General features: G+C 43.4%; 1 protein-coding gene across 1 annotated transcript in view; it reads left to right on the plus strand.

Annotated features, from left to right (window-relative positions):
- LOC311133639 (cadherin-23-like) overlaps positions 1-24,643 on the plus strand; it is a 601,713-nt gene that overhangs the window by 293,044 nt on the left and 284,026 nt on the right. The window contains exons 11-12 of the mRNA XM_084167165.1: positions 6,485-6,634; positions 19,367-19,525. Of these exons, the coding sequence (XP_084023291.1) occupies positions 6,485-6,634; positions 19,367-19,525 (309 nt within the window). The remainder of the gene's footprint in view (positions 1-6,484; positions 6,635-19,366; positions 19,526-24,643) is intronic.

Raw genomic sequence — 24,643 nt, forward strand, 5'->3', positions numbered from 1 at the left:
CTTTACCTGTGACTTGTTCCAAGAATTCATGCAGAGAAACAGGATTTGCCATGTCCGCAGCATTCTGTTTCACCTGGCCTCAAACGGCTTAGCGGAGCAGGCTGTGCAGACACTGAAAGAGGGGCTCAAAAGGATGACTGGGGGAACCATCACAACTAAGTTCTCTCAGTTCTTGTTCCAGTACCGCATCACACCACAAACAACAACAGGACAGGCTCCAGCTGAGATGTTGATGGGCAGAAAGCCAAAAGCTCACCTGGATCTACTGCGTCCGGACATCAAAGCACGAGTGGAACGGAAGCAGGAGAAACAAAAAGAGAGACATGACCACCACGCGAGGGAGAGACAGTTAAAACCCAAGGACACTGTCTACATCCGCAACTTCACAAGCAGCCAACGCTGGTTGCCAGGTATCATCCGCCTGCGCTATGACAAAGAACATACCATGTTTTCAGACGGAACAGCTGCGGGTGGTAGTATACAAGTAGAAACCCCACAGGAAACAGTATCTGAGGAACAGGGGCATTCAGTGGTTCCAGCAGAGGGTGATGGACTTTCTCTCACAAACACCCAACCCGCTCCTGTGCCCTCAGACCCAGCTCCACTGGGACACGCCTTACCTGTGTCTTGTGGCACACCAGGGGTACTGCGCAGATCACAGCGTAGTCACAAGCCTCCTGAAAGACTAACTCTGTAGTTGAGACTGAGAGACTTGTGGTGTTAGTGTTTGTTTGGAACAGCAGACCTAATTGAAAAGTAAGGACTGTCATGTTTTGTTTGTTTACATTTACAGTAACACTAGCAGAAGTTCTAAAGTGTTGTGAATAAAATAAAATAAATCACTGATGTAGTTTACTTGTTAACCTTATGTTTTCCTTACAGGGGGTATTGAAATTAAGGGGGAGAAGTGTTATGTTGTGGACACGTGTGCATAGTTATTATTGGCATTGACCGTGACCTTTCCCCTTTGATGATGTTGGATCTGTACAATGCGACTCCACCACATGTTGAGTGGGCTGTATCATTTTGCTGTATTTGTACCGTTTGTACATGGCTGTACACCATTTATTTCTTAGGTTGATAGTAAAGGAAAGTAATATTGAAATGCGTGTGGGCATTCCTTGTCAAGTTACCACACTGTCTGACAAAATACTATTTTGTAGCTCTTCAAAGTAAGTAAGGCATACTTTTATGACTGCTGAATACCAACTATCAATCACTTAGATCATGTATATTTTTAGGTAGAGATACCTCGACGCAACAGCTGCTCTCTATATCACCTCACGATCATGCATTCTTCTCTCTTCCGTAGCAGGCGTAAAATAAACACAGACCGGACAAGTAGATGCGCAATGGATTATGGTCATTGTAGTTAATTACCACGTTTCAAGTGCTAAATTATGTCAAATATTGGCCTGTTGGAAACTACAACTCCCTTCTACATCGCACAGTTCAGGCTGGATCTGATTTATCTCTAGAGAAACTGTGCGATGTGCGTATTAAATTGAATTCAAATAATTGAACCACATCGGTCAATCAGTTCTTTCAAAACCGCTCATCACTAGAAATAATATAATGGGTGATGTTTTGGTCACTCATAAGACTATTTTACATAGGAATCAGGATGACTGTGTGGGACATTTAAGTGTGTAAAGTACACTGAACAAAAATATAAATGTAAAGTGTTGGTCACATGTTTCATGAGCTGAAATGAAAGATCACAGAAATGTTCCATACGCACAGAATGCTTATTTCTCAAAGATGTTGTGCACAAATGTGTTTACATCCATGTTAGTCAGCATTTCTCCTTTGCCAAGATAATCCATCCACCTGACAAGTGTGGCATATCAAGAAGCTGATTAAACAGCATGACTTTACACAGGTGTACCTTGTGCTGGGGACAATAAAAGGCCACTCTAAAATGTGCAATTTTGTCACACAACACAATGCCAACGGATGTCTCAAGTTTTGAGGGAGTGTGCAATTGGCATGCTGATGCAGGAATGATCACCAGAGCTGTTGCCAGAGAATTGAATGTTAATTTCTCTACCATAAGCTGCCTCCAACGTCGTTTTAGAGAATTTGGCAGTACGTCCAACTGGCCTCACAACCGCAGACCACGTGTATGGCGTCGTGTGGGCGAGTGGTTTGCTAATGTCAACATTGTGAACAGAGTGCCCCATGGTGGCGGTGGGGTTATGGTATGGGCAGGCATAAGCTACGGACAATGAACACAACTGCATTTGATCGATGGCAAGTTGAATGCACAGAGATATCGTGACAAGATCCTGAGGCCCATTGTCGTGCCATTCATCCGCCGCCATCAACTCATGTTTCAGCATGATAATGCACGGCCCCATGTGTACACAATTCCTGGAAGCTGGAAATGTCCCAGTTCGTCCATGGCCTGCATACCCACCAGACATGTCACCCATTGAGCATGTATGGGATGCACTGGATCGACGTGTATGACAACATGTTCCAGTTCCCGCCAATATCCAGCAACTTCGCACAGCCATTGAAGAGGAGTGGGACAACATTCTACAGACCACCATCAACAGCCTGATCAACTCTGTGCGAAGGAGATGTGTCACGCAGCATGAGTCAAATGGTGGTCACACCAGATCCTGACTGGTTTTCTGATCCACACCCCTACCTTTTTAAGTTATCTGTGACCAACAGATGCATATCTGTATTCCCAGTCATGTGAAATCCATAGATTAGGGCCTAATGAATTTATTTCAATTGACTGATTTCCTTTTTCCTCAACAACCTGAAATTGTTGCATGTTGCGTTTATATTTTTGTTCAGTATATAACCAGTTGTAATGCACATACAGTTCATTTTTTGTGTATCTGAGAAATTCCATTTTGTTGCTTCAGATGAGAACACTGATTTGTTATGCACCAAAAATCACACAAATGTTTATTGATGTTACACCAGCCTTTGTTTTCTAAATCTCACAGTCTGAATTTTTTTTCCAAAATGGTTCTTCGGCTGTCCCCATAGGATAACCCTTTTTGGTTCCAGGTAGAACCCTTTTAGGTTTCAGGTAGAAGCCTTTCGGGTTCCATGTAGAGGGTTCTGCCTAAACCAAAAAGGGTTCTTCAAAGGGTTCTCCTAAGGGTTCTCCTATGGGGACAGCCGAAGAACCCTTTTAGGTTATAGATAGCACAACAGTGATGAGTGTAAGACAACAACAGTGATGTCACTGAATCATGTGTATGTACACACAATAGCATGACTTACAGAGAATAAGGCTGCGATTAAATCTGAAACCGTGCTATAATGCGCTTGACATTTAAGGGTAGTTTCCAATTAATCCGACATCTGCAGCGGTTACCTTGAATGTGATCTCCACGAACGTGGTAACATTGCCTTTAAAAGATGCATTGTCGACAAGCGCAATCTGATTAAGTCGCTCTGGATAAGAGTGTCTGCTAAATGACTCAAATCTAAAATGTAAATGTAAAAATGCTTGTCAACATGGCTCCTTAAACATCCTTATCTCCTCCACAGCACACATTATCGTCTCATTGTTTCATTCTGCTCTCATCAAACACACACACACACACATACAGTATACACACACACACACTAATATGATTAAAAACGTCTTTAATGAGCTGTCATTGGCAGTGTAATCATTCCTTTAGGAGAAGACACCGCAGCTATAGTAGCGGCAGCTTTGTGGGCAGTGCAATGGGGATTTACTCTATTCTGTACTCATATGCCCAATTACGATTTACACATAATGTTAAGCAATACAGTGGAGTGACTTTTATGTGGGAGAGATAAAGAGGACGATTCAGATGGGGATACGAGACAATGAACTCCAATAGGGCTCTGGTCAAAAGTAATGCACTATGTACTGTAGGGAATAGGGTGCCATTTGGGAAACAACCAGTGGCTCGCCGTCAGTCGTCAGTCTGATGTTCGGGTCTATTTAGTGGGGTCTAATCTTCACTTATTTATCTTTCCATGGGTTTATTTTTTCCATCGCTTGTTCATTCTCTCTTTTCTTCTTGTCTTTTTCCGCAAAAAAAGAGAACACTCCAGGTTAAATGTTTATTGAACTCTGAAACAATTTTCTCTCTGCGGATCAATCGTTCTCCCAGCTTTCGTCACGAGCAAATGGATTCCTGCAGAAATAGAAAAAGGGGCCTTTATAATTGGCTGTGGGTGGCGAGACACAGTTCATTACCGTGCCATGCTTTCACAGCAATGTGTGTGTGTGTGTTGTGTGTGTGGGGGGTCTGTGAATGTATTTGTGTGTGTGTGTGTGCTTGCAGACGTGCGTGCGTGCATGTGTGTGTGTGTGTGTGTGGAGACCACCAGTCTAGGGAAGTTAGAGCTGCTACTCTAAGATACTATCTAACCTCTGAACCTTCATCTCAAAGACAGAGAGAAGAGAGCGAATGTGATAGATTAAAGGTAGAGGGAGTGAGAAATTGAGTTAGGGATGAGAGAGGATAGAGGAGCAAAGTGAGATGTAGAGATAATAAGAAAAGAAATGCGCTTGGATGGAACCAATAAGGGGTGAAAACATGCGTGTGACTGGCATCGATCGAGCTCTTCCATTTCTCACTGCTTTGCAAAGGCTTGTGCTCACAGTCAGAATAAAGTCAAATACATTTTCTCACTCACACACTACAGTAATGAAGGTTTTGTCTTGTACATGCTAGTAGTGTGTACACCAGAGGTGGGAAAAATACGTCCTATGTCGATTAACAGCGATTTAGCAACAACAAGATAAATTGTCACTGAATGTGCCACTTAGTTCATAGAACCGCGGTTATGTGAGTAACCTCCAATGTCCCCAATACCAGCGGATATCAGTGGTTTCTGTTTTCTTACTACAAATTTGGATCTAGCTTTTGATCAGTTGGAATTATTAGCTATTAGCCATTATTACCCCATTCCTGTCTTCTGTTTTGTCACGATGCTACTAAAAACAATGTATATTTTGTGATCTTCCCTGATGTTTTCCTGAACTTTCCAATACATTTATGATGCATTTTAGTCCCTTTCCAATATTTAAGTCATTTTACATATTTTGTTATTAGCCTTATGAACAGAAACTTGGTTGCAGTTTGTATCTAGAATTGTTAAAAAAGCCATAAAATGAAAACAATTCGTATTGGTCGATATTGCTAAGAAAATATCTGATATCCGTATTGGCCCAGAATTTCCACATCGGTGCACCCCTAACTTAAATCAGATGCAAAGTATGTAGAAATGATAATGGTATTAAGGTTCAGGATAAGACCCAGATGCAGACAGTTCGAAACAGCAAAATGTTTATTTACAAAAACATGGGGCAGGCAAAAGACAGGTCAAGGGCAGGCAGAGGTCAGTAATCCAGAGCAGAGTCCGAAAGGTACAGAAACGGCAGGCAGGCTCAGGGTCGGGGCAGGCAGAGGTCGGTAATCCAGAACAGTGTCGCAGGCAGAATGGTCAAAAAACGGGAAAAACTGGAAAACAGGGACTAGAGCAAAACAGGAGTATGGGAAAAACGCGGGACAAGACGAGACAGACGAACTGGCAACAGACAAACAGAAAACACAGGTATAAATACACCAGGGTTAATGGGGACAAATGGGAGAAACCTGGTGGGGGGTGGAGACAAGTACAAGACAGGTGAAACCGATCAGGGTGTGACAAATGGACCTATACATTTAGAAATAACTCTCCTTTTTCTGACCCGCAAATTGATTTTGACTAACAAATATGTCCCCCCAAAAAAATATGTACAGCCCTCTGTTTAATTTTTAAATCCGGATGTCAAGCTAAAATGATTGCCAACCCCTGGTGTTTATTTTATTTATATTTTACCTTTATTTAACCAGGCAAGTCAGTTAAGAACAAATTCTTATTTACAATGACTGCCAAACCCGGACGACAGCCAAACCCGGACGACACTGGGCCAATTGTGCGCTGCCCTATGTGACTCCCAATCACGGCCGGTTGTGATACAGCCTGGAATCGAACCAGGGGGTCTGTAGTGACGCCTCAAGCACTGAGATGCAGTGCCTTAGACCGCTGCGCCACTCGGGAGCCCGGGAGGTGTACATGCTAGTCTGAAGGAGGACATATGCTGAATGTATGATAATGCACAGTATCTGCATCTTGACTGATTAAGGAGGATAGTCATGACTTTTTGCCACAGATGTTATTGCCATAATACTGTATTAATACTTTTATGATAGATTAATTCAGATGTTTAATTACATGATCTGTGCTTGTGACTCATCACCAGGACTACATACCTCTTTTCTTTAACAGGAACAGTTCACATTAATCAACATTTCTGTTTTCACATTTAACAAAATATCTAATTTCCGTCCATAGTCTGTAATTCAGCCACACATCTCATACTGCAACTTTTCTTCTCATCCCTTTGAATCTTTAACCAATATCTAACTCTATTTTCCTTGTGACTCTTATCCCCTCCCTCTCTCCATCCCTCCATCCTCTCCTCTAGGGAGTGAACAGTATGTTTCAGGTGTTCCTAACGGGGAACAACTCGAATCACTTCACCATCTCTCCCACAGCGGTGCAGGGCCGTGCTGACATCAGGATGAGGGTGGACGTGCCTCTGGACTACGAGAACATCCAAAGCTACAGCTTCTCTGTGAGTTCACTCCAAACACACTAGCGTGTGCGCGAACACACACAAACACACAAACAAAAACTTGCTTACGGCATGTTCTTATTTCCTTTACAAACAAACTATCGGTAACATGTACTGTAACAAGAGCATGTCATCTACTGTATGGAGCACAGTGAGCAAAGACACTATGAGTGGGTTAAATTAATGATACACAGTACAGTATACCCATGGCTATAGTACTGAAAGCCATCAAATGCAACAACCATGTCTCTGTCACTAACAAACACAGTCATGTGTGGTACAGTAACTGTACAATTCACTCGAAAGGCACACCGGGAAATATATAAATAAGGCTTTACACCAATCATAGAGGGTTCTAGGAAGAACTTTTCCAGCAGGGTTGCCAACTACACACTAAAAAATTAGGGTTCCTCAAAGGTTCTTTGGGAAGGGTGATGATTCTGTGGAACTATAATGACTCAAAGAACCCTTTGAGCTCTTCAATGGTTCTTTGCCGTTCACAAAAGGGTTCTTTGCTATTTTAGTGATAATTAAAATGTAGCTCTTTTTGTGCAACCATGAGTGAGAGTGGCATTCCAGTTTATCTAATGTGTTGTGTTATGCCATTACATATTATATATGACCAGTGATAATGTCTTGTGAAAGACTCACTTAAGGCCTTGTGTCAATTGAGAGCGGTTGACTAAATCAGTCAGTGGTTGATTCAACTGCTCAATTAACACAATAATAATGTCTCTGGATTTTTAAAATTGTTTTGCTTTTTTTACCCCTTTTTCTCCCCAATTTTGTGATACCCAATTGGTAGTTACAGTCTTGTCCCATCGCTGCAACTCCCGTATGGACTCTAGAGAGAGGCGAAGGTCGAAAGCCACGCGTCCTCCGAAACCCGACCCTACCAGGCCGCACTGCTTCTTGACACACTGCTCGCTTAACCCGGAAGCCAGCCGCACCAATGTGTCGGAGGAAACACCGTACAACTGGCGACAGTGAAGAAAAATTTTGTAAATAAATACAAATAAACATTTAGCTAAATGTTATTGCGGGTGTAGCGAAATGCTCCTAGCTCTAACAGTGCCATAGTATCTAACAATTAACAACAATACACACAAATCTAAAAGTAAAATAATGGAATTAAGAAATATATAAATATTAGGACGAGCAATGTCGGAGTGGCATTGACTAAAATACAGTAGAATATAATACAGTATATACAGTGGGGGGAAAAAGTATTCAGTCAGCCACCAATTGTGCAAGTTCTCCCACTTAAAAAGATGAGAGAGGCCTGTAATGTTCATCATAGGTACACTTCAACTATGACAGATGAATTTAGATTTTTTTTCTCCAGAAAATCACATTGTAGGATTTTTAATGAATTTATTTGTAAATTATGGTGGAAAATAAGTATTTGGTCACCTACAAAGCAAGATTTCTGGCTCTCACAGACCTGTAACTTCTTCTTTAAGAGGCTCCTCTGTCCTCCACTCGTTACCTGTATTAATGGCACCTGTTTGAACTTGTTATCAGTATAAAAGACACCTGTCCACAACCTCAAACAGTCACACACCAAACTCCATTATGGCCAAGACCAAAGAGCTGTCAAAGGACACCAGAAACACAATTGTAGACCTGCACCAGGCTGGGAAGACTGAATCTGCAATAGGTAAGCAGCTTGGTTTGAAGAAATCAACTGTGGGAGCAATTATTAGGAAATGGAAGACATACAAGACCACTGATAATCTCCCTCGATCTGTGGCTCCACGCAAGATCTCACCCCGTGGGGTCAAAATGATCACAAGAACGTTGAGAAAAAATCCCAGAACCACACGGTGGGACCTAGTGAATGACCTGCAGAGAGCTGGGACCAAAGTAACAGAGCCTACCATCAGTAACACACTACGCCGCCAGGGACTCAAATCCTGCAGTGCCAGACGTGTCCCCCTGCTTAAGCCAGTACATGTCCAGGCCCGTCTGAAGTTTGCTAAAGTGCATTTGGATGATCCTGAAGAGGATTGGGAGAATGTCATATGGTCAGATGAAACCAAAATATAGCTTTTTGGTAAAAACTCAACTCGTCGTGTTTGGAGGACAAAGAATGCTGAGTTGCATCCAAAGAACACCATACCTACTGTGAAGCATGGGGGTGGAAACATCATGCTTTGGGGCTGTTTTTCTGCATAGGGACCAGGACGACTGATCCGTGTAAAGGAAAGAATGAATGGGGCCATGTATCGTGAGATTTTGAGTGAAAACCTCCTTCCATCAGCAAGGGCATTGAAGATGAAACGTGGCTGGGTCTTTCAGCATGACAATCATCCCAAACACACCGCCTGGGCAACGAAGGAGTGGCTTCGTAAGAAGCATTTCAAGGTCCTGGAGTGGCCTAGCCAGTCTCCAGATCTCAACCCCATAGAAAATCTTTGGAGGGAGTTGAAAGTCTGTGTTGCCCAGCGACAGCCCCAAAACATCACTGCTCTAGAGGAGATCTGCATGGAGGAATGGGCCAACATACCAGCAACAGTGTGTGAAAACCTTGTGAAGACTTACAGAAAATGTTTGACCTGTGTCATTGCCAATAAAGGGTATATAACAAAGTATTGAGAAACTTTTGTTATTGACCAAATACTTATTTTCCACCATAATTTGCAAATAAATTCATAAAAAATCCTACAATGTGATATTCTGGATTTTTTTTCCTCATTTTGTCTGTCATAGTTGACGTGTACCTATGATGAAAATTACAGCCCTCTCTCATCTTTTTAAGTGGGAGAACTTGCACAATTGGTGGCTGACTAAATACTTTTTTCCCCCACTGTAAATATGAAATGAGTAACGCAGTATGTAAACATTATTAAAGTGACCAGTGATTCCATGTCTATGTACAGTGAGGGAAAAAAGTAATTGATCCCCTGCTGATTTTGTAAGTTTGTCCACTGACAAAGACATGATCAGTCTATAATTTTAATGGTAGGTTTATTTGAACAGTGAGAGACAGAATAACAACAAAAAAATCCAGAAAAATGCATGTCAAAAATGTTATAAATTGATTTGCATTTTAATGAGGGAAATAAGTATTTGACCCCTCTGCAAAACATGAGTTAGTACTTGGTGGCAAAACCCTTGTTGGCAATCACAGAGGTCAGACGTTTCTTGTAGTTGGCCACCAGGTTTGCACACATCTCAGGAGGGATTTTGTCCCACTCCTCTTTGCAGATCTTCTCCAAGTCATTAAGGTTTCGAGGCTGACGTTTGGCAACTCGAACCATCAGCTCCCTCCACAGATGTTCTATGGGATTAAGGTCTGGAGACTGGCTAGGCCACTCCAGGACCTTAATGTGCTTCTTCTTGAGCCACTCCTTTGTTGCCTTGGCCGTGTGTTTTGGGTCATTGTCATGCTGGAATACCCATCCACGACCCATTTTCAATGCCCTGGCTGAGGGAAGGAGGTTCTCACCCAAGATTTGACGGTACATGGCCCCGTCCATCGTCCATTTGATGCGGTGAAGTTGTCCTGTCCCCTTAGCAGAAAAACACCCCCAAAGCATAATGTTTCCACCTCCATGTTTGACGGTGGGGATGGTGTTCTTGGGGTCATAGGCAGCATTCCTCCTCCTCCAAATACGGCGAGTTGAGTTGATGCCAAAGAGCTCGATTTTGGTCTCATCTGACCACAACACTTTCACCCAGTTCTCCTCTGAATCATTCATATGTTCATTGGCAAACTTCAGACGGCCCTGTATATGTGCTTTCTTGAGCAGAGGGACATTGCGGGCGCTGCAGGATTTCAGTCCTTCACGGCGTAGTGTGTTACCAATTGTTTTCTTGGTGACTATGGTCCCAGCTGCCTTGAGATCATTGACAAAATCCTCCTGTGTAGTTCTGGGCTGATTCCTCACCATTCTCATGAACATTGCAACTCCACGAGGTGAGATCTTGGATGGAGCCCCAGGCCGAGGGAGATTGACAGTCTTTTGTGTTTCTTCCATTTGCGAATAATCGCACCAACCGTTGTCACCTTATCACCAAGCTGCTTGGTGATGGTCTTGTAGCCCATTCCAGCCTTGTGTAGGTCTACAATCTTGTCCCTGACATCCTTGGAGAGCTCTTTGGCCTTGGCCATGGTGGAGAGTTTGGAATCTGATTGATTGATTGCTTCTGTGGACAGGTGTATTTTATACAGGTAACAAGCTGAGATTAGGAGCACTCCCTTTAAGAGTGTGCTCCTAATCTCAGCTCGTTACTTGTATAAAAGACACCTGATTGAGAGGGGGTAAAATACTTATTTCACTCAAATCAGCAGGGGATCAAATACACTGTATATACAGTGGGGAGAACAAGTATTTGATACACTGCCGATTTTGCAGGTTTTCCTACTTACAAAGCATGTAGAGGTCTGTAATTTTTATCATAGGTACACTTCAACTGTAAGAGACAGAATCAAAAATCCAAAAAATCACATTGTATGATTTTTAAGTAATTAATTAGAATTGTATTGCATGACATAAGTATTTGATCACCTACCAACCAGTAAGAATTCCGGCTCTCACAGACCTGTTAGTTTTTCTTTAAGAATCCCTCCTGTTCTCCACTCATTACCTGTATTAACTGCACCTGTTTGAACTCGTTATCTGTATAAAAGACACCTGTCCACACACTCAATCAAACAGACTCCAACCTCTCCACAATGGCCAAGACCAGAGAGCTGTGTAAGGACATCAGGGATACAATTGTAGACCTGCACAAGGATTAGATGGGATACAGGACAATAGGCAAGCAGCTTGGTGAGAAGGCAACAACTGTTGGCGCAATTATTAGAAAATGGAAGAAGTTCAAGATGACGGTCAATCACACTCGGTCTGGGGCTCCATGCAAGATCTCTCCTCGTGGGGCATCAATGATCATGAGGAAGGTGAGGGATCAGCCCAGAACTACATGGCAGGACCTGGTCAATGACCTGAAGAGAGCTGGGACCACAGTCTCAAAGAAAACCATTAGTAACGCACTATGCCGTCATGGATTAAAATCCTGCAGCGCACACAAGGTCCCCCTGCTCAAGCCAGCGCATGTCCAGGCCCGTCTGAAGTTTGCCAATGACCATCTGGATGATCCAGAGGAGGAATGGGAGAAGGTCATGTGGTCTGATGAGACAAAAATAGAGCTTTTTGGTCTAAACTCCACTCGCTGTGTTTGGAGGAAGAAGAAGGATGAGTACAACCCCAAGAACACCATCCCAACCGTGAAGCATGGAGGTGGAAACATCATTCTTTGGGGATGCTTTTCTGCAAAGGGGACAGGACGACTGCACCGTATTGAGGGGAGGATGGATGGGGCCATGTATCGCGAGATCTTGGCCAACAACCTCCTTCCCTCAGTAAGAGCATTGAAGATGGGTCGTGGCTGGGTCTTCCAGCATGACAACGACCCGAAACACACAGCCAGGGCAACTAAGGAGTGGCTCCGTAAGAAGCATCTCAAGGTCCTGGAGTGGCCTAGCCAGTCTCCAGACCTGAACCCAATAGAACATCTTTGGAGGGAGCTGAAAGTCCGTATTGCCCAGCGACAGCCCCGAAACCTGAAGGATCTGGAGAAGGTCTGTATGGAGGAGTGGGCCAAAATCCCTGCTGCAGTGTGTGCAAACCTGGCCAAGACCTACAGGAAACGTATGATCTCTGTAATTGCAAACAAAGGTTTCTGTACCAAATATTAAGTTCTGCTTTTCTGATGTGTCAAATTCTTATGTCATGCAATAAAATGCAAATTCATTACTTAAAAATCATACAATGTGATTTTCTGGATTTTTGTTTTAGATTCTGTCTCTTACAGTTGAAGTGTACCTATGATAAAAATTACAGAGCTCTACATGCTTTGTAAGTAGGAAAACCTGCAAAATCGGCAGTGTTTCAAATACTTGTTCTCCCCACTGTAGGACAGCAGCCTCTAAGGTGCAGGGTTGAGTAACCGGGTGGTTGCCGTCCAGTGATGGCTATTTAATAGTCTGATATCCTTGAGATAGAAGCTTTGATGCACATGTACTGACCTCGCCTTCTGGATGGTAGCGGGGTGAACAAGCCGTGGCTCTGGTGGTTGATGTCCTTGATTATCTTTTTGGCCTTCCTGTGACATCGGGTGCTGTAGGTGTCCTGGAGGGGAGGCAGTGTGCCCCCAGTGATGCGTTGGACAGACCACACCACCCTCTGGAGAGCCCTGCGGTTGCGATGCAGTTGCCGTTCCAGTCGGTGATACAGCCCTACAGGATGCTCTCAATTGTGCATCTGTAAAAATGTCTTTGGGTCTTAGGGGCCAATGGTGGACATCTTGAAGCAAGTGGGGACAGCAGATAGGGAGAGATTGAATATGTCCATAAACACTCAAGCCAGCTGGTCTGCGCATGCTCTGAGGACGCGGCTAGGGATGCCCTAATGGGCCGGCAGCCTTGTGAGGGTTAACACGCTTAAATGTCTTACTCACGTCGGCCACGGAGAACGAGAGCCCACAGTCCTTGGGAGCGGGCCGTGTCGGTGGCACTGTGTTATCCTCAAAGTGGGCGATGTGGCTGGTTTTCCCTTTGTAATCCGTGATTGTCTGTAGACCCTGCCACATACAGTGGCTTGCGAAAGTATACAACACAGTGGGCATTTTTCCTATTTTGTTGCCTTACAACCTGGAATTAAAATTGATTTTTTGGGAAATTGATGTACACAACATGCCTACCACTTTGAAGATGCAAAATATTTTTTATTGTGAAACAAACAAGAAATAAGACAAAAAAACAGAAAACTTGAGCGTGCACAACTATTCACCCAACAAAGTCAATATTTTGTAGAGACACCTTTTGCAGCAATTACAGCTGCAAGTCTCTTGGGGTATGTCTCTATAAGCTTGGCACATCTAGCCACTGGGATTTTTGCCCATTCTTCAAGGCAAAACTGCTCCAGCTTTTTCAAGTTGGATGGGTTCCAATGGTGTACAGCAATCTTTAAGTCATACCACAGATTCTCAATTGGATTGAGGTCTGGTGTGTAGTTGGCAACCCTGCTGCAAAAGTTCTTCCTAGAACCCTCTATGATAGGCCATTCCAAGACATTTAAATGTTTCCCCTTAAACCACTCGAGTGTTGCTTTAGTAGTATGCTTAGGGTCATTGTCCTGCTGGAAGATGAACCTCCGTCCCAATCTCAAATCTCTGGAAGACTGAAACAGGTTTCCCTCAAGAATTTCCCTGTATTTAGCGCCATCCATCATTCCTTCAATTCTGACCAGTTTCCCAGTCCCTGCCGATTAAAAACATCCCCACAACATGATGCTGCCACCACCATGCTTCACTGTGGGGATGGTGTTCTCAGGGTGATGAGAGGTGTTGGTTTTGCGCCAGACATAGCGTTTTCCTTGATGGCCAAAAAGCTCAATTTTAGTCTCATCTGACCAGAGTACCTTCTTCCATATGTTTGGGGAGTCTCCCACATGCCTTTTGGCAAACACCCAACGTGTTTGCTTATTTTTTTCTTTAAGCAATGTTTTTTTTCTGGCCACTCTTCCGTAAAGCCCAGCTCTGTGGAGTGTACTGCTTAAAGTGGTCCTATGGACAGATACTCCAATCTCCGCTGTGGAGCTTTGCAGCTCCTTCAGGGTTATCTTTGGTCTCTTTGTTGCCTCTCTGATTAATGCCCTCCAGATCTTATTTAGGGGCTTCATAGCAATTTTTTCGTTATTTTTTTTTTTTAAACATTTTGAAACAAGTTATTTATTTCATTTCACTTCACCAATTTGGACTATTTTGTGTATGTCCATTACATGAAATCCAAATAAAAATCCATTTAAATTACAGGTTGTAATGCAACAATATAGGGAAAATGCCAAGGGGGATGAATACTTTTGCAAGGCACTGTACATCTCGTGTCTGAGCCGTTGAACTGCGACTCCACTTCGTCTCTGTACTGACGTTTTGCCTGTTTGATTGCCTTACGGAGAAATTAACTACACTGTTTGTATTTGACCGTATTCCCAGTCACCTTGCCATGGTTAAATGCGGTGGTTCGCGCTTTCAGTTTTGCACGAATGCTGCCATCTATTCACGGTTTCTGGTTTGGGTAGGTTTTAATAGTCCCAGTGGGAACAACATCCCCTATACACTTCATGATGAACTCAGTCACCATGTCCGTGTATAAGTCAATGTTATTCTCAGAGGCTACCCGGAACATATCCCAGTCCGCGTGATCAAAACAATCTTGAAGCATGGATTCCGATTGGTCAGACCAGCGTTGAATAGACCTTAGCACGGGTACTTCCTGTTTGAGTTTCTGCATATAGGAGGGAGGAGCAAAATGGAGCCGTGATCTGATTTGCCGGGGGGAGGGCCTTTTAGGCATCCCAGAAGGGGGAGTAACAGTGGTCGAGCGTCTTTTCAGCGCAAGTACTACAGTCAATGTGTTGATAGAAATTCGGTAGCGTTTTCCTCAAATTTGCTTTGTTAAAATGTTGCTCTTTATTCCAGCATTTTGGATTTGAGATCAAATGTTTAATATGAAGCGACAGTACGGAATGTCACTTTTTAATTGATGGTATTTTCATATATATCTGTTTAACCGTTTAGAAATGAAAGCACTTTATGTATCTAGTCCCCCCTTTTGAAGTCATACTGTAAGTACAGTTTTTGGAGAAATTCACTTATAGTGTATTAAAGTAGTCAAAAGTTTAGTAGTTGGTCCCATATTCCTACCACGCAATGACTACATCAGGCATGTGACTCTACAAAGTTGTTGGATACATTTGCAGTATCCTCTCTGCAAAGGGTTCTACCTACAGTAGCACCAAAAAGTATTCCCCAATGGCAGTGGTCACCAACCAATCTCCAAGGCATTCTTAGTCGATCACCAAACATTTCTGAGCGATAAACCTTGCGTTCCTATTTTTTAAATTAGTCTCACACTGTTGGCCGTAGGTGCACCCGATTCAGCTGGCCTGCACGTGTTCCCATTTTGAACCATTTCATATGTTTGAAGGTACAAACGTTGGCCAATCGGATGGCTCAGATTACCGTATCTGCAGCAATGTAGCAGGCGTAAAAGAAAGCTACAGCAAAGCTGATACTGAGATTTCAAAACTTTTAAAACCATGACTAGATAGACTGTCAACGAATACAGAAATACAGCAAAGAGCTGCTGTTTTATAAGTGAGTGAGTTAATGCTTAAGCTTACTCAGCACTGTCAACACTTTTATAAGCCATAAAATGTGTGTTCTCCCTACTTCCACTCGCACAACAACCAGCACTGCAGCTGCAATGAATGAGTAGGAAAGTGTATCGATACGCTTGCGTTATTATTAGCGGCTTGGGACTTTTTTAAATATCAAGGCATATTTCACTTTCTCTGGTCATAGGAGTAACAACACTAATTTGTGCACGAGGCAGTGGTAGTCGAGTTTTCCGCCATCAGCTGAAAGACGGTGTCCCTTTTTGGTCAGTGAAGGAATGGGAGAGCAGAGGGATGTTGCCCTCCCCCTCCACTGAGACTGACCATCAGATGCAGGCTCCATTAGCCCAGTAAAATAAAAAAAGTGAATTATTTAAATGTATGCTCACTCAGCTGTGCCTCACAAGTAATACAACAACTGATCTATTACCGGTGTGATCATATACAGTGAGGAAAAAAGTATTTGATCCCCTGCTGATTTTGTACATTTGCCCACTGACAAAGAAATGATCAGTCTATAATTTTAATGGTAGGTTTATTTGAACAGTGAGAGACAGAATAACAACAACAAAATCCAGAAAAATGCATGTCAAAAATGTTATAAATTGATTTGCATTTTAATGAGGGAAATAAGTATTTGACCCCCTCTCAATCAGAAAGATTTCTGGCTCCCAGGTGTCTTTTATACAGGTAACGAGCTGAGATTAGGAGCACACTCTTAAAGGGAGTGCTCCTAATCTCAGCTTGTTACCTGTATAAAAGACACATGTCCACAGAAGCAATCAATCAATCAGATTCCAAACTCTCCACCATGGCCAAGACCAAAAGCTCTCCAAGGATGTCAGGGACAAGATTGTAGACATACACAAGGCTGAAATGGGCTACAAGACCATTGCCAAGCAGCTTGGTGAGAAGGTGACAACAGTTGGTGCGATTATTCGCAAATGGAAGAAACACAAAAGAACTGTCAATCTCCCTCGGCCTGGGGCTCCATGCAAGATCTCACCTCGTGGAGTTGCAATGATCATGAGAACGGTGAGGAATCAGCCCAGAACTACACGGGAGGATCTTGTCAATGATCTCAAGGCAGCTGGGACCATAGTCACCAAGAAAACAATTGGTAACACACTACGCCGGGAAGGACTGAAATCCTGCAGCGCCCGAAAGGTCCCCCTGCTCAAGAAAGCACATATACAGAGCCGTCTGAAGTTTGCCAATGAACATCTGAATTTCAGAGGAGAACTTGGTGAAAGTGTTGTGGTCAGATGAGACCAAAATGGAGCTCTTTGGCATCAACTCAACTTGCCGTGTTTGGAGGAGGAGGAATGCTGCCTATGACCCCAAGAACACCATCCCCACCGTCAAACATGGAGGTGGAAACATTATGCTTTGGGGGTGTTTTTCTGCTAAGGGGACAGGACAACTTCACCGCATCAAAGGGACAATGGACGGGGCCATGTACCGTCAAATATTGGGTGAGAACCTCCTTCCCTCAGCCAGGGCATTGAAAATGGGTCGTGGATGGGTATTCCAGCATGACAATGACCCAAAACACACCGCCAAGGCAACAAAGGAGTGGCTCAAGAAGAAGCACATTAAGGTCCTGGAGTGGCCTAGCCAGTCTCCAGACCTTAATCCCATAGAAAATCTGTGGAAGGAGCTGAAGGTTCGAGTTGCCAAACGTCAGCCTCGAAACCTTAATGACTTGGAGAAGATCTGCAAAGAGGAGTGGGACAAAATCCCTCCTGAGATGTGTGCAAACCTGGTGGCCCACTACAAGAAACGTCTGACCTCTGTGATTGCCAACAAGGGTTTTGCCACCAAGTACTAAGTCATGTTTTGCAGAGGGGTCAAATACTTATTTCCCTCATTAAAATGCAAATCAATTTATAACATTTTTGACATCCTTTTTTCTGGATTTTGTTGTCGTTATTCTGTCTCTCACTGTTCAATATAACCTACCATTAAAATTACAGACTGATCATTTCTTTGTCAGTGGGCAAACGTATAAAATCAGCAGGGGATCAAATACTTTTTTCCCTCACTGTAGCCTACCTCAAATATTGGTCTGAGAACAATGCATTGGCAGGGCAATTCAAGCAAAACCTATGTTTTGGGCCTATAGCCTACTGCACACACCTCATAACTACAATACTGTTTTTAAATAGGTTAAAAATTACAACATTCAGATCTCTGCTTGTATTTTGACTCAAAGTAATCTCAACTCAAAAAAGGTTGGTGACCACTGCCCTATGGGGACAAGCCGAAAAACTCTATATGGTTCTACTAAGAACCTTTTTTCTAAGATTGCACTGAAGAATATAAAGTAATAAATTGCAACCCTACTTGCAGGCCTGATTTGGCCTGTATACCATGAGTTTCAGGCCACTGTATTAGGGTAAAGCTAAGAATAAGGCCTTACGAGATATGTATGTATTGTCATAAAGAGTTTAATTATAATGATAACGTTTGCCTAGGAACTCACTTGGTGAAGGCCACAGGACTGAAAATGAACGAATTCAACAATAATGTCTATGTCCCTAACAAATACAGTCATGGGTGGTAACTCTACAATTCACTCGAAAAGGCAAGGCACACTGGGAAATTATATTGGAGGCATGTCGTAGTGGGTGCATTGCTCAAAATGTTCAAGCTGATACAACTGAAATGTGGACCCCCTACAGGGTCACAGTAACTCTATTAGTTTGAGTTATGATAACAAAATCACTTTAAGTAACTGTATTCAGACATATTAAGTGTAATGGGCTTCCTCAAAAGTTTTGAGTAATGACAGCACATTGGTGTTTACAGTGTACACTACCGGTCAAAAGTTTTAGAACACCTACTCATTCAAGGGTTCTTCTTTATTTTTACTATTTTCTACATTGTATAATAATAGTGAAGACATCAAAACTATAAAATAACACATATGGAATCATGTAGTAACCCAAAAAGTGTTAAACAAATCAAAATATATGTTATATTTGAGATTCTTGAAATAGCTACCCTTTGCCTTGATGACAGCTTTGCACACTCTTGGCATTCTCTCAACCAGCTTCAACTGGAATGCTTTTCCAACAGTCTTGAAGGAGTTCCCACATATGCTGAACACTTGTTGGCTGCTTTTCCTTCACTCTGCCGTCCGACTCATCACAAACCATCTCAATTTGGTTGAGGTCGGGGGATTGAGGAGGCCAGGTCATCTGATGCAGCACTCCATCACTCTCCTTCTTGGTAAAATAGCCCTTACACAGCCTGGAGGTGTGTTGGGTCATTGTCCTGTTGAAAAACAAATTATAGTCCCTCTAAGCGCAAACCAGATGGCATGGCGTATCGCTGTGAGGCGAAACAATTCACTTAGTTTCCATTAATAAGCCACTGCAAATCTCTTTGCTAGCAAATGCAACACTGTTCTAAAATTGCAAGGTATCTCCAGTAATGTTTACCTTTTGAAGCTCTATGACATCTCCACTTTCTTCCAACCCTATGTCTAGAATATTAATGTCTTAATGTAAATTATCAGAGTCTGTCCTATCTCTTTTTTCAGCTATATGCCAATGAGTCCATGTCGGAACATGTGGGTTTTGCCCGTATCTACATTGACCTGATCAATGAGAATGACAACCGGCCCATCTTCCTTAAACCTCTGTATAACATCAGTTTGCCTGAGAACACACCCAGAGGAACCTCCCTGCTACGCATCCAGGTAAGGTTATCACTGCAACATGCTAGCTATAACACAATTTAACAAACACTCCCTGAAGCACACTGTCTCATGCTGTTGTATGGTGTCTGTTGTGCTGTAACACCCCTTGCCTAGCAGTGGAGGCTCCTCAGAGGAGGAAGGGGGGACCATCCTCCTCAGTGAATTTCATACAAATACATTTTTTTAAACATTTAAAATGTTTTCCTTTTTAGATAATACTATACTAAATATAATCACGTCACCAAATACTTGATTAAAACACACTATTTTGCAATGAATGTCTACAGTAGCCTGAACCGCAGTCTATAGGGTAGCACAATGGTGTAGCTGGAGGACAGCTAGCTTCCGTCCTCCTCTGGGTACATTGACTTCAATACAAAACCTAGGAGGCTCATAGTTCTTACCCCCTTCCATAGACTTACACAGAAACTATGACAACTTCCGGAGGATGTCCTCCAACCTATCAGAGCTCTTGCAGTATGAACTGACATGTTGTCCACCCTATCAAAGGATCAGAGCATGAATCTAATACTGAAGGTACAGCTAGCTAGCACTGCATAAAATGTGGCTCAAAGAGAGAGAAAGACAATAGTTGAACAGTTTTGAACAAATTAATTTCTTCAAAAATGAAGGAGAAGCAAGAGAGAGAGAGAGAGATTGTCTTTTTTTTCACTTTCAGTTTCACTTACTTAGCTAGCAAATGCAGCTAGCAACACCATTAAGCAAGGGGTACAACCAAGCAAGCGGCACCATGAAGACCAAGGAGCTCTCCAAACAGGTCAGGGACAAAATTGTGGAGAAGTTCAGATCGGGGTTGTGTAATAAAGAAAAATCCGAAACTTTGAACATCCCATGGAGCACCATTACATCCATTATTTAAAAAATGGAAAGAATATGGCACCACAACAAACCTGCCAAGAGAGGGCCGCCCACCAAAACTCACGGACCAGGCAAGGACGGTATTAATCAGAGATGCAACAAAGAGACCAAAGATAACCCTGAAGGAGCTGCAAACCTCCACCGCGGAGATTGGAGTATCTGTCCATAGGACCACTTTAAGCCGTACACTCCACAGAGCTAGGCTGTACGGAAGAGTGGCCAGAAAAAAGCCATTGCTTAAAGAAAAAAATAAGCAAACACGTTTGGTGTTGGCCAAAAGGCATGTGGAACAACATATGGAAGAAGGTACTCTGGTCAGATGAGACTAAAATTGAGCTTTTTGGCCATCAAGGAAACGCTATGTCTGCCGCAAACCCAACACCTCTCATCACCCGAGAACACCATCCCGATGATTTTCATCGGCAGGGACTGGGAAACTGGTCAGAATTGAAGGAGTGATGAATGGCGCTAAATATAGTTTAGCCTACTCAAACAACCTGCTCAAACAGAGGGATGCTATGTTAGCTAGCTGGCTATGACTATCCAACACAACACTGGAACTCTTCCAAGTCAATGTAAGCTTAATGACAAAGCGAAAACAGGTTTTTATACATTTTTGCAAATGTATACAAAATAAAAAACAGAAATAACTTATTTACATAAGTATTGATAATGGCGTCCGTTTTATGGACTCTTAACCAACCGTGCTATTGTGTGTGTTGTTTCGCATTGTTTGTAACTTATTTTGTACATAATGTTGCTGCTACCGTCTCTTATGACCGAAAATAGCTTCTGGACATCAGAACAGTGATTACTCACCTTGAACTGGACAAATCATTTTTATTTTATCAGTCGGACGAGAGGGATTTGCTCCAGACATCCGACAGGGCACTCATCCCCGTCATTCGCATTAGAAAGAAAAGGAGATATTGGGGACGGAGATCGGGGTGCTTGGTAAGGAGCCGGCGACGAGTGGTTAAACTTCCTTTGCCATCAAAACTATTGGCCAACTTACAATTGCTTGATAATAAAGTGGACGAACTACAGGCACGAATATCCCACCAACGGGACATTAAAAACTGTAATATCTTATGTTTCACCGAGAAGACATGAATAACATACAGCTGGCGGGTTATACACTGTATCGGCAGGATAGAACAGCAGCCTCTGGTAAGACAAGGGGTGGCGGTCTATGTATATTTGTAAACAACCGCTGGTGCACAATATCTAAGGAAGTCTCAAGGTTTTGCTCGCCTGAGGTAGAGTAGCTCATGATAAGCTGTAGACCACACTATCTACCAAGAGAGTTTTCATCTATATTCTTCATAGCTGTCTATTTACCACCACAAACCGATGCTGGCACTAAGACTGCACTCAATGAACTGTATACGGCCATAAGCAAACAGGAAAACGCTCATCCAGAGGCGGTGCTCCTAGTGGCCGGGGACTTTAATGCAGGGAAACTTACATCCATTTTACCTCATTTCTACCAGCATGTTAAATGTGCAACCAGAGGGAAAAAAAACTCTAGACCACCTTTACTCCACACACAGAGATGCGTACAAAGCTCTCCCTCGCCCTCCATTTGGCAAATCTGACCATAATTCTATCCTCCTGATTCCTGCTTACAAACAAAAACTAAAGCAGGAAGCACCAGTGACTCAGTCAATAAAAAAGTGGTCAGATGAAGCAGATGCTAAGCTACACTGAGCTAAAGGGTAGAGCTGTCGCTTTCAAGGAGCGGGACTCTAACCTGGAAGCTTATAAGAAATCCCTCGACGAACCATCAAACAGGCAAAACGTCAATACAGGACTAAGATCGAATCGTACTACACCGGCTCCGATTCTTGTCGGATGTGGCAGGGCTTGCAAACTATTACAGACTACAAAGGGAAGCACAGCCGCGAGCTGCCCAGTGACTCGAGCCTACCAAACGAGCTAAATTACTTCTATGCTCGCTTTGAGGCAAGTAACACTGAAACGTGCATGAGAGCATCAGCTGTTCCGGACAACTGTGTGATCACTCTCTCCGTAGCTGATGTGAGTAAGACCTTTTAACAGGTCAACAGACGGATTACCAGGACGTGTACTCCGGGCATACGCTGACCAACTGGCAAGTGTCTTCACTGACATTTTCAACCTCTCCCTGTCTGAGTCTGTAATACCAACATGTTTCAAGCAGACCACCATAGTCCCTGTGCCCAAGAACACTAAAGTAACCTGCCTAAATGACTACCAACCCGTAGCACTCACGTCTGTAGCCATGAAGTGCTTTGGAAGGCTGGTCATGGCTCACATCAACACCATTATCCCAGAAACCCCAGACCCACTCCAAGTTGCATATCGCCCCAACAGATCCACAGATTATGCAATCTCTATTGCGCTCCACACTGCCCTTTCACACCTGGACAAAAGGAACACCTATGTGAGAAGGCTATTCATTGACTACAGCTCAGCATTCAACACCATAGTGCCCTCAAAGCTCATCACTAAGCTAAGGACCCTGGGACTAAACACCTCCCTCTGCAACTGGATCCTGGACTTCCTGACGGGTCACCCCCAGGTGGTTAGGGTAGGTAACAACACATCCGCCACTCTGATCCTCAACACGGGGGCACCTCAGGGGTGCATGCTCAGTCCCCTCCTGTACTCCCTGTTCACTCATGACTCCAAAACCATCATTAAGTTAGCTGATAACACAACAGTGGTAGGCCTGATAACTGACAACGACGAGACAGCCTATAGGGAGGAGGTCAGAGACATGGCCGTGTGGTGCCAGGTCAACAACCGCTCCCTCAATGTGATCAAGACAAAGGAGATGATTGTGGACTACAGGAAAAAGACGAGGACCGAGCAAGCCCCCATTCTCATCGACGGGGCTGTAGTGGAGCAGGTTGAGAGATTCAAGTTCCTTGGTGTCCACTTCACCAACAAACTAAAGTGGTCCAAGCACACCAAGACAGTCGTGAAGAGGGCATGACAAAACCTATTCCCCCTAAGGAGACTGAAAAGATTTGGCATGGGTCCTCAGATCCTCAAAAGGTTATACAGCTGCACCATCGAGAGCATCCTGACTGGTTGCATCACTGCCTGTTATGGCAACTGCTCGGCCTCCGACCGCAAGGCACTATAGAGGGTAGTGCGTACGGTGCAGTACAACACTGGGGCCAAGCTTCCTGTCATCCAGGACCTCTATACCAGGCGGTGTCAGAGGAAGGCCCTAAAAATAGTCAAAGACTCCAGTCACCCTAGTCATAGACTGTTCTCTCTGCTACAGCACGTCAAGTGGTACCGGAGCGCCAAGTCTAGGTCCAAGAGGCTTCTAAACAGCTTCTACCCCCAAGCCATAAGACTCCTGAACATCTAATCAAATGGCTACCCAGACTATTTGCAATGCCCCCGCCCCCCTCTCTCTTTTACACTGCTGCTACTCTCTGTTTATTATCTATGCATAGTCACTTTAATAACTCTACCTACATGTACATATTACCTCAATTACCTCGACTAACCGGTGCCCCTGCACATTGACTCAGTACCGGTACCCCCTGTATATAGCCTCGCTATTGTTATTTTTACTGCTGATCTTTAATTATTTGTTACTTTTATTTCATATTATTTTAAATTGTCTTTTTTGTGTGATTTGTTTTGGTATTCTTTCTTAAAACTGCATTTTTGGTTAAGGGCTTGTAAGTAAGCATTTCCCTGTAAGGTCTACACCTGTTGTATCCGGCGCATGTGACAAAATCAATTTGATTTCATTTCATTTGAATATTCAGACCCTTTGCTATGATACTCGAAATTGAGCTGTTTCTACAACTTGATTGGAGTCCACCTGTGGTAAATTCAATTGATTGGACATGATTTGAAAAGGCACACACCTGTCTATATAAGGTCCGCAGAGCTCCGAGACAGGATTGTGTCAAGGCACAGATCTGGGGAAGGGTACTAAAACATGTCTGCAGCATTGAAGGTCCCCAAGAACACAGTGGCCTCCATCATTCTTCAATGGAAGAAGTTTGGAACCACCAAGACTCTTCCTAGAGCTGGCCGCCCGGCCAAACTGAGCAATCGGGGGAGAAGGGCCTTGGCCAAGAACCCGATGGTCACTCTGGCAGAGCTCCAGAGTTCCTCTGTGGAGATGGGAGAACCTTCCAAAAGAACAACCATCTCTGCAGCACTCCACCAATCAGGCCTTTATGGTAGAGTGGCCAGGCGGAAGTAACTCCTCAGTAAAAGGCA

This window comes from Coregonus lavaretus (assembly GCF_964263955.1).
Source record: "Coregonus lavaretus genome assembly, chromosome: 1".
NCBI lineage: Eukaryota > Metazoa > Chordata > Actinopteri > Salmoniformes > Salmonidae > Coregonus > Coregonus lavaretus.